The sequence below is a fragment of the Rhineura floridana genome, chromosome 4 (assembly GCF_030035675.1).
Source record: "Rhineura floridana isolate rRhiFlo1 chromosome 4, rRhiFlo1.hap2, whole genome shotgun sequence".
NCBI lineage: Eukaryota > Metazoa > Chordata > Lepidosauria > Squamata > Rhineuridae > Rhineura > Rhineura floridana.
The window spans coordinates 79,333,381-79,349,438 of NC_084483.1; the positions used below are offsets into that span (position 1 = coordinate 79,333,381).

Below are 16,058 nucleotides of genomic sequence, written 5' to 3' on the forward strand. Positions count from 1 at the left end.
CTCCATGGATTCGAATGGATGAAAGAGCAAGCATGTTTATCATCTTGGCAGTAGATGATTCCCAGTTGCTGCATATACAAGATAAGCCGACAACGAGGCTTATATGGACTGCATTAAACGAGGTGCACATAAGAAAAACAGCCAGCAGTAAAATCCATTTAGCACGAAGACTCTATCAGATGAAAATGCCTGATGACGGGACAATGTCTGCCCATTTATTGGAGATAAAGAAACTGTTTGCGGAGCTGCAAGAAAGGAATGTGGTGCACACACAGTTGCAACAAGTGTACATCATTCTCTCTTCACTGAATTCGTCCTGGGATCCGATCGTAAGCTCATTGGAAGCTATGCCAGACCAGGGTCTGACAGTCGACTACATATCAGGCAAACTGCTACAGGAGTGGGAGAGACGAAAGGAAGCCGAAGAAAGGGAGCGAAATGAGAAAAGAGAAAGCAGAAAGCTAAACTTTAAGGACACAGAAGCACGATCTTTCAGACTAAAGGCCTGCTACGTCTGTGGTTCTAATACTCATCTACAAAGAGACTGTGAAGCGAAGCGGAAAGGACAAGGAAGGAAGCCTTCGAAAGTACACATAGTCAGAGTATCAGGTTCAAGAAAAAAGGACAGAGATTGCACTGTATGGGTTGTAGACTTAGGCGCTACCCACAGTATGATAAAGGACAAAACATTATTCAAAACTACACTTCCCACGAAAGAGGATGTTGTGCTTGCGGATGGCACGCACAGACAGGTATTGGGGAGGGGAACTGTAAAGTTAAGCGTACTTAACACTGTAATGACTGACGTATTATATGTACCAGGCTTAGAAAGTAATATCATGTCTGTTACGAAACTGAACTCAATGGGATATATCGTCACGTTTAGACAAGGGACATGTGAGATAAGGAAAGGGGACAATCTCTGTCTGAAGGGGTATCTTAGGAATTCACTGTTTTACATACAATTAAACCCCACAGGACGTGCTACTATGATTGCAAACAAGAAACCTCATGATAGATGCATTCACCTATGGCACAGGAAACTAGGCCACGCTAATTTCGGTACGATCATAAAAACACCCAGTAATAGTATGGATGTAACATTAAAAGAGTGTAACCAGTATGTGGAATGTGATATATGTAATCAAACCAAAGCCACAGTTGCTCCCAAATGTAAAGAAGCAGAGAGTAGTACAAGAGCACCATATCAAACGATTCATATTGATCTTGCAGGACCGTTTCAAAGATCACAAGGTGGTGCCAAGTATTTTCTAGTAATAGTAGACGACTATACCAGGTTTTGCACCATATATTTGTTACGTGCGAAAGACGAAGCAGAGGAGAAACTAAAACTGTTTGTGAAAAAGATTGAGGTGCAACACGGTATAACAATCCAACGAATACGCTCTGACCAAGGGGGAGAATTCACTGGTAAATCGCTAGAGCATTTTTTGTTAAAGAAAGGGATAGAACAAACTTTAACAGCCCCATTTTCTCCATTTCAGAACGGAATAGCGGAGAGAAAAAATAGAACCCTACAGGATGCAACCAGAGCCATGTTAAGGGACTCTGAGTTACCGAATGCTTTTTGGGGAGAGTGTATGTTATACGCCAATTACATTCAAAACAGGCTGTATCATAGAGCAATACAAATGTCACCATATGAAAAACTCAATGGAAAGAAACCAAAACTGCAGCATATTGTGAGATTTGGGGCGAAGTGCTGGATGCACATTCCCAAAGGAAAACGGAATGGGAAACTGGCTCCCAGAGCACAAAAAGGGCATGTACTGGGATTCCAAAATGCTTATTACCGTATCTGGATACAGAATCAGAGAAGGGTGGTGCTTAGCAGGAGCATCAAAGTTCAGGAACAGGATTGGGATAACATTGAGTATGTTGAACTGGGCAATTCACAGGAACATGATGCAATCACAGAACATGAAATAGAACAAGGGATAAAACAGGAGGAAGAGGAACAAACTCTTGCTAGCGTGGATGAGGGAGGCAAAGAGGAAACAGAGCCTCAGGTGACATTGAGACGCTCTGAAAGAGCGAATCTAGGTAAACTACCTGAAAGGTTTCAGATTGGCACAGTAACAGGCCAAGAATCAGACAGGTGCAAAAAAAAGGATGATGGTACCTAGAATGTGTTAAATACAGATCGCCATAGTTGGTATGTACTGACTGTAATTGTGAAACAAAAAGAATAAAACGTCATTAACTGTGTCTTTATGGAAAAGGTGGGAGCTGTAGGCTGCTGAGGAGTCTATCTGTCTAGTTTTCCAGAAAGCCAGAAATGAAAGACTAGTAAAGGGTTAAGGTGTGCAGCAGCTCAAGGACAGCTCACAGCAGAGGCTGCAGCTGGCACAGAGCAAACCCAGTCTATAAAACCTTGAAAAAGAAACTACAAGGTGTGGGGTTGTTAGGAAAGTAAAGGAAAGTATTCGTATCTGTATTGTAACCGTTTCTGTACGAAATCCTGTCAGTAAAAGACTCTTAACAATTAACAGCCTGTGTGTGGGTATCCTTTCAACGATTCTATCCTACTGGGCACAAGAAGTCAATACACCGCTGCCAACATGAACTTTGAAGAAGCACGAGTACAGGGCGAAAAGGACAAACAAGCTAAGCGGAAGGCACGTCAAGCAAATCCTCATCGTGACCAACTTCCATCTGGAAACCTATGTCCTCACTGTGGGAGGCTGTGTGGATCCAGAATTGGCCTCCACAGTCACTTAAGGACCCATTGTTAAAGACCTTACCCTGGAAGACAATCTTACTTGGCCATTAGTGATCGCCAGTGAATGAATGATGATGACAGAGACAGATTGTGCAAGGCTCCTAAGGCCTTCTAAAATCTGTATCCCAGTTAGCATCTGTCTTGGACTTGGATTTTTATGTAAGCACTGCTGTTGTTTTAAACTGTTTTTATATATGTAGCTGTTTTACCCATATTACACTGCTTCGAGATGCCTCATAGGAAGCGATCCATAAATGAAATAAATAAATAATGCTTCTTCAACTCATGAAAACCAAACATTTATGCTACACTCTCTACAAGATGCCCCCTACACATTAACACTGTGTGGGAAAAATTAGTGTGAAGCAGCCCACAAAAAAGTACACAACACACCTAAGCAATAGGCATAAAAGTATTCAAATCACTTAGTCTAATGTTAGTTTGATGTTTTCCAAGTCCTCTATCAAGCAGAAGATATCTAAAACTAGAATCTGAGCGTATTGTTTTATAGTCTTGCCTAACAATTCCTATTGCAATATTTATGAAGCTTCTGACAACACAGCTACATAGAAAAATTGAGCCACAGCAACCACAAGATGTATAATTTTAATGTCAATCTTGCATTGCTAGTCTTTGAAATGAAGAAAAATCACCTACAGAGCTACAGAACTAAAAGCATCACTTAAAATATTAAATTAAATATTGTGAAGAATGTATATTTAAAGACAATATTTGTTTAAAAAACTAAGTTTGAAAACATATTAGCTAAACAGTACACATTACTAAGACTATTTTTAATTTTTGAACAGTGCCATATTCTTACTACACAGAAGACAGTTCAAATATATGTTAGTCGTGACTTCACATCTGTGCATACTAACATTTTTAAAAATGATTAAATCAACCTTTTCCATGTTAAGCAAACTGTGTGAAGTACATTCTTTTAATGACTATAGTATCAATACTAAGAAAATTACACGTAATTTATAATAAGGTATGTGCTCTGCCAAAGTATGAAATCCTCTGTTGGTATTGTACTCAACAATTCCAACTCAAATTGTATCTACCAGCCTACACTTCTGTCCTCCATTGGAAAACATTGGGAGTCGTGCAGAAGAGCACAAGTGCAACCATGTAATAATAATAATAATAATAATAATAATAATAATAATAATAATAATAAACAACTTTATTTCTACCCCGCCCTTTTTCCAATTGGACTCAGAGCGGCTTACAAGTAAAAACAACACCAACTAAAACATACAAAGTATACTATTAAAAAGGAATTAAATTATGAGAAGAATTAAAACCATAAAAAATAGGTTAAAAACAGAGGACAATTTAAAATAATAAAATCATATAATGTAGTCACCAAACCAATGACACTTAATCCTGGTCGTTCTCTATCCCAAATGCCTGTTGAAATAAAACAGTCTTTACTTGTCGCCAGAAAGACGGCAAGGAGGGAGCTGATCATACCTCTCTCGGAAGGGAGTTCCACAGCCTAAGGGCAGCCACCAAAAAGGCCCTATCTCGTGTCTGCGTCGTGTGCTTGCAAAGGTGTGGGGAACACAAGAAGGCCCTCACCTGAAGATCTCAAATCCCAGACAGGTTCATGTAGGGAGATACGATCTGTCAAATAGCCTGGACCTGAGCCGTATAGGGCTTTGTAGGTCAAAACCAGCACTTTGAATTGTGACCGGAAACCAATTGGCAGCCAGTGAAGCTGTTGTAACAGGGGAGTTGTATGGCCCCTGTAATCAGCCCCAGTTAACATTCTGGCTGCAGCACATTGTACCAGCTGAAGTTTCTGAACAGTCTTCAGAGGCAGCCCCACGTAGAGCGCGTTGCAGTAGTCTAAGCGGGATGTAACCAAGGCATGCATCACCCTAGTCAGATCAGGCAGCTCCAGGAACGGGCGCAGCTGGCGCACCAGTTTTAATTGGGCAAATGCACTCCTGGATACAGCAGCAATCTGGGCCTCCAAATTCAAAGCTGAGTCCAGGAGTACACCCAAACTGCGAACCTGAGACTTCAGGGAGAGTGTGACCCCATCCAGCACCGGTTGAATCCCTATTCCCTGATCTGCCCTCCGACTGACCAGGAGTACCTCTGTTTTGTCAGGATTTAATCTCAACTTGTTTGCCCTCATCCAGTCCATCACTGATGCCAGACACTGGTTTAGGACCTGTATGGCTTCCTTGGCTTCAGGTGGAAAAGAGAAATAGAGTTGAGTGTCATCAGCATACTGATGGCACCGAACCCCAAAACCCCGGACAACCTCTCCCAGCGGTTTCATGTAGATGTTAAATAACATGGGGGACAGAACGGAAACCTGAGGGACCCCATAGGTCAATGGCCAAGGGGTCGAGCAGGAGTCCCCCAGTACCACCTTCTGGGTTCGGTCCTCCAGGAAGGACTAGAGCCACTGTCACACAGTGCCCCCAAGTCCCATCTCAGCAAGGCGGCCCAGAAGGATACCATGATTGATGGTAGCGAAAGCTGCTGAGAGGTCCAGTAGAACCAGCAGAGACACACTCCCCCTGTCCAGTTCTCTGCGTAGGTCATCCACCAAGGCGACCAAAGCCGTCTCTGTCCCATATGGGACAGAACCATGTACCTCCTTTAAGCTTCAATGTCCTATGAGAATTCCAGTTTTCCATGTGTACTGATTGACAGATGCTGTTTTTACCACTTGCTGAGCATCGTGCAATCAAAGAAAAGTACTTTGCATTAATGCAGCTATTAAGCTTGTGTTTTTCTCTCACACTCACTGAAATCAGAGAATCAGAGAACGTTGGCTGAATGATGCCCAAATGCTAATACAAGAAATAGTCCACATTAAAACACGTACTACTGCATAATTAGTACAACACTTTCATAAGTCCACACTTAGGGACACACCTAAAAAGAGTGTGGTGTCGAAGAGAAGACCATTGGACCTCAACCACAGAGGCACTGGTTTAAATTCCTGTTCACTGGGTTATCTTGAGCAAATCTCGGTCCTTCAGGCCTAGTTCTTAATGACCCACAAATACTTGCGGTCAAATGTCTCCAATGCCCTCCCCGCAATTAAAAAAAAATATAAAGCTTTTATGCAAGTCATCCACAATTCTATGGTCCAGATATTCAACAACCATGAATTGCCATGTAATGATCCAGCTGCAAATATAAAGAAAAATCAATACATTTATTCTAACAGCATTTGGAAGTCAATTTTACTTCTACGAGAATGACCAAGACAACTGAAAAAACCATGCACCTTAGGTGTTAGGGGTCAGACTGACCACTCAAAATGCAATTTTTATTAGGTACTTCATGTCTACAGATACCTAGCCCAGCAGCATCTGTTATTGCCATTTCTTGTCAGAAAGGAGCACAGAGAGAAAAACAACATTTTGTTTATGTTCATAAAATCCCTTGATTTCACCCCAAACAGTATCAGGGGTCAACAGTACTTCACAGGTTTACAAAGCCCCTTTACAAACAAACAATCCATTTTGTTTTCCAATTAGTATTTTCTTGTGACCCAGCAAAACTGATTTTTTTTCATTAAAACTATTTTATGAATGTTTAAATCATGTGGCTGCTTTAACATCCCACATAGTTTTTGTAGATATTTATACTTTACATTGCGGGGTATTGACCCAATTACCTCTTTGAAAGTATAGCATTTTACTGGAAAATTCTTAATGATGGCATCATTCTATTACTTGCAAATATGCCATGCCTATCTCCTTGGGGTACTTTGTTTTTATGAGTTTTTGGCATCCAGTGAACACACACAAACAACCAGACCGATGCAGTAAACATTTTGTATTAACAACAGTTAAGATAGCTTCCAGACACTGTAGGATGGGTTATATTATAAAGTTTCCAACTAAAGAAAATAAAATGATAGCCTATGAAGCATCTCTTCTCTTCCTGTTTCTTCCATCTTGGATATGATTCACCTACGACTGCCTTTTTTTCTAGTTATGCCACTCTGTAAAGTGCCATGTATGCCAAAACCTTATGGCTTGGATCCAGAGAAACTCAAATACAGTCTGCACAATGGGAGCCCTTTCCTCCCCACTGCAGCCTTCTGTGCTTCCCAAAAATCTATAGCTGAGTCGTGACAGTGAGAGATGTGGGGTGGGATAGCAGTACAATGGGGGGGGAGGTATGGCAGCACTGGCATGCCATGTGTCCAAAGAGACCTTTGATCCAACCCCGTATCAATATTAAACCATAAAAAATGAATTCATATTTTTCTCACACATGCTTCAATACCAGGACTAGAGCAATAAAACAGAACAGTTTGTATAAATGTCCTATAGTACACTTAAGGTTTCCTCACCTCATCTAAATCCTTAATGTAAACTGATTTTTCCTCAAAACCAATAGGCATTGGATCACTGTGAGGGATCTTTACTTCTTCATACATTTTATTATTTTCTCTCTCAATACCTTCTGGGAGAAGCATCTGTGAAAATTAAGAAGGAGAAAAGGGAGGGGGGAAACAGCTTTAAATCATGAGCTGAATACATAATATTTTCAAAAGTTTTCCACAAACAGGTAAAAAGCACTTTGGAGAGAGACTGGAAATAACATATTAGGACAAGGTGGCAAAAATGAGCAAAACAATCTCCTGGAATGCCACTGAAAAAAGTTAGTCCCATCCCCACTACAGATTTTTGTAGAGATTAGGATAATGAAGTTGGGGGTTCTCCAAATAAATAACAGTCCCAATTTTGCATAGAGATGTGAAGGCCCAGAAAAATACCAGAACAATTTGGGGGAAATTTTGCTCCCCCCCCCAGGAAATATCCAAACAATTGGGGGAAAAAACCACATTTTTTTCCTGAAATTTTCCTATTTTCTTTCCAGGACTTCACCACTGTAGTTTTGCATTAAGGTTTCAAACTATGCCTTCTAGAGGAGAGATAGGTCAGAAAATCTATATAGAACATCAATTAAATCTTTACAGAAGATGATAAAATTGAGTCTGCATACCATTACATATTTCATTGCTTCATTTATACTTGATCTAGAGAAAGCTTTTGCTTGTAATTTGAGTTTATCTTGATTATTTGTTTTAAGATTTCCTCATGAACAGTAGAAATACTTAGGCTGCAATCCAACACACACTTACCCAGGAATAAATCCTATTGAATCCAATGCAGCTTACTTATGAGTAGATATGCATTAGATTGCAGCCTAAGTTAAGTAACTTTCTGAGAGGCAAAATTCGTGTTAGAAGCCCAGAAATTGCAGAAGTGGTTCATAGAAATACATGCTGTTAATGATAAAAACGTGCATCCATAAGAGATTATTTTGATTCCTGCTGCTGCAGCCCCTGTTTTGAACACTTGCACTATGAGTGGTAATAAAGTTTGTTGTTTCCTCCTAACAGAATCACTAATTTTGTTAGGAAGAGGAGCCTGGACTACAAATTCCGTATTGTTTGCTACAAGCTATTAAGCAGGTTTGTTTCACAAAAGCACAGGTATAGAATCAGTAAGCATTTTTCATTAAACTGATCACTACTTAAAGACATTGCCACCAGCTTTTTAGTTACATAAAAACATTGTTCACAGAACAAAGTACTAGAGCACCTACATGCCCCATTTCATAATGGCTTTAAAAGAGGATTAGATAAATTCATGAAGGATAAGGCTATAAATGGCTACTAGCCACAGTGGCTTTGTTCCACTGTCGGAAGCAGTATGTATACCAATTGCTGGGAATCAGAAGTGAGGAGAGTACTGTTGCACTTGGGTCCTGCTTGCAGGCTTCCCATAGGGATCTGGTTGGTCACTGTGATAATAGGATGCTGGATTAGATGGGCCACTGGTCTAATCTAGCAGGTCTCTTCTTATGTTCTTCTGTTTTTGATCTCTCTTAACCACATTTGAGTGTATGCTGAAGATTTTTACACTCTCTCGCCTTCCTCTCTCTCCCCCCTATAGCTTCAAACCCTAGCTAAAAGCCAACCATACTTGCATTGAATGCAGCTGTAACAGTGCATCATAATTAAAGCAATCCACAGGGAGCTAGGGAGGAAGTTGCACAAGAGATAGAATGTGGAGACACCTGAGCATGGGACATGTGCCTGATCTCTTAACTATAGTTATGAGGCAGAGAACATTACAACAACACAACTGGCTGAAGAGCAGGTAAGATAGCTTGTTTCAATTTCTAATTAGCAAGTACATGGAATCCTAAATCCAAAGGCTGGAATATTTTACAAGAGGATGGATGCATTTTCCATTGTTTCAGCTGGGAGAGCTACCAAAACTAATTCAGCTCAACTCAGGAACAATTCTAATTCACAGCCACACCTTTAAAGCTTGCAACATCTTTAACTGCTGGTTGGTCCATTACATATACAATCCCACCAATAATTCTCAAGAGGATTGCTTGACTTTCAATATTCCAAGAAAAACAGCTAAATATGGCAAAGGCTGCAAAGGCCTCAGTACCATTTCACTGGAATCAATGGCAAAGAATTCAGCAAGATCTCACTGGGATAAGTGACTGATAACAGTCACCAAGATTATCAAACATGCAAGTGTTCATGGAATAGGGAAACATTTTGTTAAGCGAATGGGAAGAAAAATATTGCCTCTTCAGAGTGGAAAATGTGTTTTGGAGTTTTATACATACGAGTCCTTAAACAAGTTTCATGTTCACTCAAATGCATAACTTTGAAACAAACACCAAAACATACCTTTGACCCCCCAATAAATGCGGAGGTTTTCCTAGCTTCAGCTTGTGAGTCATAAACGTGCGGGTAATGAATTTTTTCAAATTCCGTGTCTCGCTGTCTGCCTAGCACTGGCACAATGCGAGCATTCAAAAGTGCTTGTTCTCTGTAATCACAAAATAAAACCAAATTCAGTAAAGAAGGGAGTGCAACTGCTTTCTGACAGCCAGCTAAAGTCCCTTCCCAACCAGGCAAGAGTTAGTGCCCAAGGACAGTCCTCTGCTATCAGATCTATCCCCCAGCAGCATGAGGTAAGCATAGAGGTGCTAGCCCTAACATGAGCTGATTTTAAGGGTTATAGAGGAAGCTGAGGGCCATTCCAGCTTCCACTCCTTTTCTGCAATGGTGAAAGGTCTCTACTACTGGAAGGGAACCCCCACCACCTCCTACCGCTCTGCCTGCACCATGATACCTGCTTGCATACATTCTACTTTAGAAACAAATATTGTTATCAACCTGTTTGTACACACATATACTCAAACTTCACTACACAATGTCAATGAGAGAGAGGTACAGACTTATCTAAAGGTGACAGAACAGCTACTTTTTAATTCAATGAATACTGGCTTCATACGTTTTAAACCAGTGGCAACTGCATACCACCCGAGATAGGATACCTCTTGCATCTTTATCTCTAACCCATGCGGATCAGACTGTGGCGAATACAATTAGAGAGTTCTTTTATTCTAGAAAATTAGATTTTTCATACCATAAATATTCTGCAGTTCTAATAAAACATGACGTGGAAGTCAGAACTATCTAATCGCTAAAGCTGAACTAAGAGAATAAATGCTTACTATACATTAAAAGTTAATAAGAACAGCATTTTTCAACTGATGGCATTTATTACCTTTGCATCCGCAGCTCTTTGGGATCAAAGCCCATTCCTCCATCAATAAAAAGGTCTCCATCCTCCCCACTTCGTTTTTCTCGCCTGGCATTTCGTTTTTCTTCACGACGATACAGTTTCATTAACTGCTTCTCTTGCTCAGACTGAATTGTGACTTGACAGCCATAGTTGGGCTTAGTGTTTTCTCCTGCAAACTTTCTGCACTGTTCTGCAACATGGAAAAAGGTACAGCTATCTATAGATCCCTACTATCTGCAATGTCAGTTTTTAGCAAAATTATGACATTTCAAAGAAGCCTAAAACATTGTTTTTAAACGTCTTTAAAAACTACTTTTTATATTTGAATTTCCAAAGTATCACAAGAATCACTAGATTTCAAAAATATCACCAGTGAAATGTGAGATATTCACTTCACCTCACACACTGGAAATAATGAGCATAGGAAAAAGGAGACTATTACCAGAATACAGCTTGTTCTTCAGGCAGGGTGTGGATACAGAATAACCAGCTTGTTTTCCATAGTCCACTGACTACATTTAGATGAGTAAATCTCAGCTTAACAAACTGAAATATGAACAAACCTTTTGGCTGCGCGTATACAGCCCCTTCACAGGAGTTGGCAAACCAAGCAGGAAGGCTTCCATTTCCCCATTTCATCCAAACCAGGAAACAATGATTTAATAGCAGCAATAAAATAAAATAAAATAAGCCAACTTCGAACCATGGTTTAATGCCCCAATTTATTCCAAAGTTGTCAACCATAGTTTCCCCATTTCTTTCAAATTAGTAAATAGTTAATAAGACTACCGAGCATGTTTGCAGGCTCACACAAAAGAAGAGTGAAGGGGTTGTGTTTATAGCCAAAAGGCTGAATCATATTTCAGCTTAACAATATGCGATTCCCTGTGCTCCCCAATTCAGTGAAACTGCACGCTCTTAACCGTGGAGCTACAACAAACCCACTATAAACTCTTGACCTTCATACAATGATGTGAATGTTTACTAAAATTGTGAACTTCAAAAGAAAAAAAGAATAAATAAATTTGGTGTCTCAAGTTACTGCATTCACCTTTTCAAATCAGAAAATGTTTGTTATTTTATAAAAATACACTGAAAGAAGTTAAAAACAGTTTCCAACAGGGCGTCAGCCTCTCTGGGAGTACTGGATTTAGGCATCTAATATTCAATGAATAACATTTTACAGCTTTTAATGCTTTTAACGGACAGACATCATTTTAAGTATCTGACAGTAGAAAGCAGCAATGATTCTAGAGCTTTGAGATATCACAATTCTTCCAGTAAAGATGGACAAATGGTCCAACCTGATCAGGCAGCTTTTTATGTCCTGTACTCCAAGTGTTGAGAAGGATAAGTTCCCAAAGAAAAACAAAAGCAATTCAATAAAAATTATCATCATCCTTACCTATCTGCCCTTTTTGAGTGGTGTTCTTAAGTTTTTACCCAAGGATCTAGCCATGCAATTAGTAAAACCCTGTGCTGTATTACTTTACCTTGCAGATATTGTAGCTTATAATCATTTGGTCCAGAAAAAGATCCCTCCACAATTGCTGATCTGTTCTGTAGGAGTTTCTCTATGAGTTCAAATCCCTCAGGTCCTAGCAGCTCAAACAACTGAGGAAAGGGGGAAAAGAAAGAAAATGCTATTGTCTTGGCATTATCAATTTTTAGATACATTTTACAGAATTTGCTTGTTCACAACTTCTGGACACTAGCTTTGATCAAGAATGTTCTGAAGATGTGGAACTCCCACTGCTCATATATGCCGTTCTCAGAGCTTGGAAAAGTTACTTTTTTGAACTACAACTCCCATCACCCAATCCAGTGGCTATGCTGGCTGGGGCTGATGGGAGTTGTAGTTCAAAAAAGTAACTTTTCCAAGCTCTGGCCGTTCTACGCATACGCAGGATACTTCCACACCTGTTTTGAAGGATGTCCTACTATGGATCAAGAGCTAATTTTAAGGAGTTAAAGTTTCAATTGATTTACAAAAAAAGATTCAACACACTATCAAGTAGCAAGCATGCAGATGGCTATTGCTCACAGACTGCCAAAACTGACTGCTGATGAGGGATATTATGCAGAATTCACTCCAAAAGATGATCCACATATGGAAGGCTACCAGTTTTCTGATAAGTGCTGGGAGATGCATCCAGAATAATCAAGTCATGTTTAAGAAAAAGCCTGTCACAATAACAGTTCTGTGGGTTGAACAGTTGAAGAGTAATTCATAATGAAGTCCAGACTTAATGGGAAAAACATACACAGACCCTGCTTTTCAGTTAAAAGCAGAGCATTGGATTCAGAGTTGCACTGAGTAGAATTCCATTAACTAGACATACCTGCAGTTACAGAGAGGCAATTTTCACCAATTCCTCCTTTCGCTTGTAGCCCTCAATGCCCCTCCCCAAATCTGCTGCAGAGGGTTGACAAGCCCTTTGGAACAGTGTGGATTGTGGGGAGAATCAGTGAAAATCAGCTTCCTCCCTCCATAGGTATAAATTTCAGGGGAGGCTGCAGGGCTGAATCCCGCTCCAGATTCTCCCAGGGGGAGACTCAGCCCCCACCCCCTGGGCAGCCAGTGCCAGGCAATATTGACAGGCTCACATGATGGACTCAGTTACAACAGCACAGGACTGCCCCATCTCTCTGTTGTGTCATGCTACAATTTCCATGATTCTTTCCTGTTTGCCAGTGTTTGTGTGTTTGCTTATTAAGAATGTATACCCTGCCTTAAAGGGCCTATGGCCCTTACATGGTGGCATACCTGGCTCCACCCACTTTCTTTGGAGCAACAGACTGCAATGCTGCAAAGACGACTGAACTAGGCAAATCAAGGGCCTCCATAATATTAAATATAACTAAAATCTTCAACCTGTTTTACAGGGACAATAACCATTTGGTCATAGCTGGGGGGGTCCACTCTCAGTCATCATGAAAAATGACAAGTCTGTGGGACTTTAATGGCTGTTTTTATTACGGCATAAACTTTTGTAAGTCAGAGCCTACTTCTACCCTCTATGTATCTTATTGTTTTAAATAACAGATTTTACAATAAGCAAATAAACATAAAACATTTTTTGTAATTCTTCTTAGTCTAACTAGAATAATGTACCATCTTGAGACTGTTTTGAAATTAAGCTCATGTTCCTGAGCTTAATGACTTTAAGATCTGTAGCTGAAAGGCCAGGAAACTGACTACAGAACATATCCACCCTGTCTGATTTTTCACTCATGCATCTGAGGAAGAAGGTGCTGGCCTACAGAAGCTTATGCCTTTTTCAAATAAATACAGTTAAGCTGCAAGCCAATACATGTCTACTCAGAAGTAAGCTTTATTGGTTTCAATGGGACTTACTCCAGGTAAGCATGTATTGGATTGCAGTGTCCATCTTTAAAATGCCACAGACTTTTTTTCCCTTCTGATGCCAACATGGCCACTCTTCTCTTATTTTTTATATGCAATTTAGAAAAAAAAACCAATGACAAACTGCTTAAAAGAGTGGGTATAAGAGAGGGTTTTTGTCAGTTAATGTGAGCTTTTTCAGCTGGCCTGCTTGAGCCAACATAGTCTTAAACTAGCAGGTGTTGGTTTTTTTAAGCAATGAATATACTGGAGTCTAGGACAATTGCAATAGTGGTTCTTCTCCTGCAGAATCCTGATATTTTCCTTTGAATTTTGTTCAGTCCACCATTTTCACCAATTCACCATGGACAGATTTACCAGAAAGCTAAACGCCCTTTCTGAGGTTGATGCTTCCACTGGTGAAGTACACCAGTGGCTAAGGGGGAGGAAAAGTCTTCAAAGCTGAAAGCTCCAAATGTGAACGGAAAGCCAGGACAACAGTACCAAGATATTTGAAACAACCTATGAGTGGCTCTCTTATGATTTGGTAAGAGAAAAAGTTCCAAACACATTAAGAGACAAGGGGGAATATAGGAGATGGTTTGACTGTGTTGTAAAATTTCAAATAAAGAAATAAATATTGTTTGCATTGTTAATTAAAAGTGAAAGGTTGTATTTCAGCAGTCTGAAGAACTTAAAGCCAAATGTATGTTTCAATGTATGTGAACCTACACAACAGAAATAAGCCCCACTGAGTTTGATGGTGCATATTCCCAGTTAACTATGCATAGGATTGCAGTCCTGCACCATTAGCTTAATTATGAGATTTTACTAGTAGTATGTTTCAAATGTCTGTTTTTAAAGTGGAGTTTGACTGCAAAAGAGGAAACTTCCAAAAAATGAGGGGATTAGTAGAAACTTGAAAGACAGAGTCGAGGGTCAAATCACTCCAAAATGCTTGCGAGAATACCACCACAATGTTAGAAGCTCAACTGGAGTGTCCACCATGGATCAGGAAAGGTACCACCAGGGCCAAGAAGATGCCAGTGTGGTTAATGAACAGAGTCAAAGAAGCAAAAAGGCTTCCTTCAAAAAAATGGATGTCTAGTCCAAATCAGGAAAATAAAAAGTAACACAAACTCTGGCAGAAGAAATAAAAGACAATAAGGAATGCTAAAAAAATATTTGAGGAGCACATTGCTAACTACATAAAAACCAACAACCACAACAAAAATCTTTAAATATTTTCAAAGCAGGAGACCATCTAGGGAGGCGGTTGGACCCTTGGACAACGAGGGACTCAAAGGTGTGCTAAAGCAGGAAAAAGAAATTGCAGAGAAGCTAAATGAATTCTTTGCATCATTCTTCACAGTGGAAGATACAGGGCAGATCCCTGTGCCTGAACTAACTTTTGCTGAGGAACTGAGGCAGATAGTGGTGACAAGAAATGAAGTTCTAGGCTTCATAGGCAAAATAAAAGCTAACAAATCACTGGGTCTGGATGGCATTCATCAGAGAGTCCTCATGTGAGAGAGCTGATCTTCTAACAAAAATATGTAACTTGTCCCTCAGATCTGCCTCCATACCTGAGGACCAGAAAGTGACCAATGTAATACCAATATTTAAAAAGGGATCCAGGAGGGATCCTGGAAATTACCACACAGTTAGCTAAACTCTGTCCCAGGAAAACTTCTAGAAAGTATTTTATCTTTAACAAAAAGCACATCGAAGAACAAGCCTTGCTGAAGCAGAGCCAGCAAGGCTTCTAGAAGTCTTCTCCCACCAACCTACTGGAGTTCTTTGAGAGTGTCAAAAAGCATATAGATAGAGATGATCTGGTTGACAAAGTGTACTTGAACTTTCAAAAAGCTTTTGACAAGGTACTGTGGAGGAAAAAGTAACAACTGGAATCCATTTTGTCCTTAGCATCCATTTTGCTCTCTCATATGGCCTTGGCCTGACATAAAAGTTATTTCTGAGAAGTCAGCTGCAAGACACTGACTACTTATGAAAGTAGCTAAGCACTAGGAATAGAATAAGGACCGTTTGTAGTCGGCCAGTTGGGGGAGATTCTGAGATAACTGAGAAACACATCTGGACGTGATATGTCCAAATAACGTGTCTGTTGAGTCTGTGTCTGGAAAGTCCCTTGCAATGTGTCTTCATGATCATTTTGTTTGCTCTTTTACATAATTAATGATCTTAGCTTGTAATTTTGTAATAAATACTAGACCTCGTGCTCATGGAGGTCAGAGAGTTTTTTCCAATCTTATTGTTCGGGGATCTCTCTCTCATTGCTAGCAATATTGTGTGTGTTTGTGTGTAAATGGGTTTTAAATAAAGCCATGACATT

At 40.0% G+C, this 16,058-nt stretch overlaps 1 protein-coding gene across 4 annotated transcripts in view; it reads right to left on the bottom strand.

Annotated features, from left to right (window-relative positions):
- Positions 1 to 16,058, bottom strand: part of ASCC3 (activating signal cointegrator 1 complex subunit 3) — a 411,273-nt gene that overhangs the window by 348,603 nt on the left and 46,612 nt on the right. For all 4 annotated transcript variants that reach the window (XM_061623428.1, XM_061623430.1, XM_061623431.1 and 1 more), the window contains 4 exons: positions 11,853 to 11,973; positions 10,342 to 10,549; positions 9,456 to 9,597; positions 7,083 to 7,208 (listed from right to left, as the gene is read on the bottom strand). In XM_061623428.1, coding sequence (XP_061479412.1) covers positions 7,083 to 7,208; positions 9,456 to 9,597; positions 10,342 to 10,549; positions 11,853 to 11,973 — 597 coding nt within the window. The remainder of the gene's footprint in view (positions 1 to 7,082; positions 7,209 to 9,455; positions 9,598 to 10,341; positions 10,550 to 11,852; positions 11,974 to 16,058) is intronic.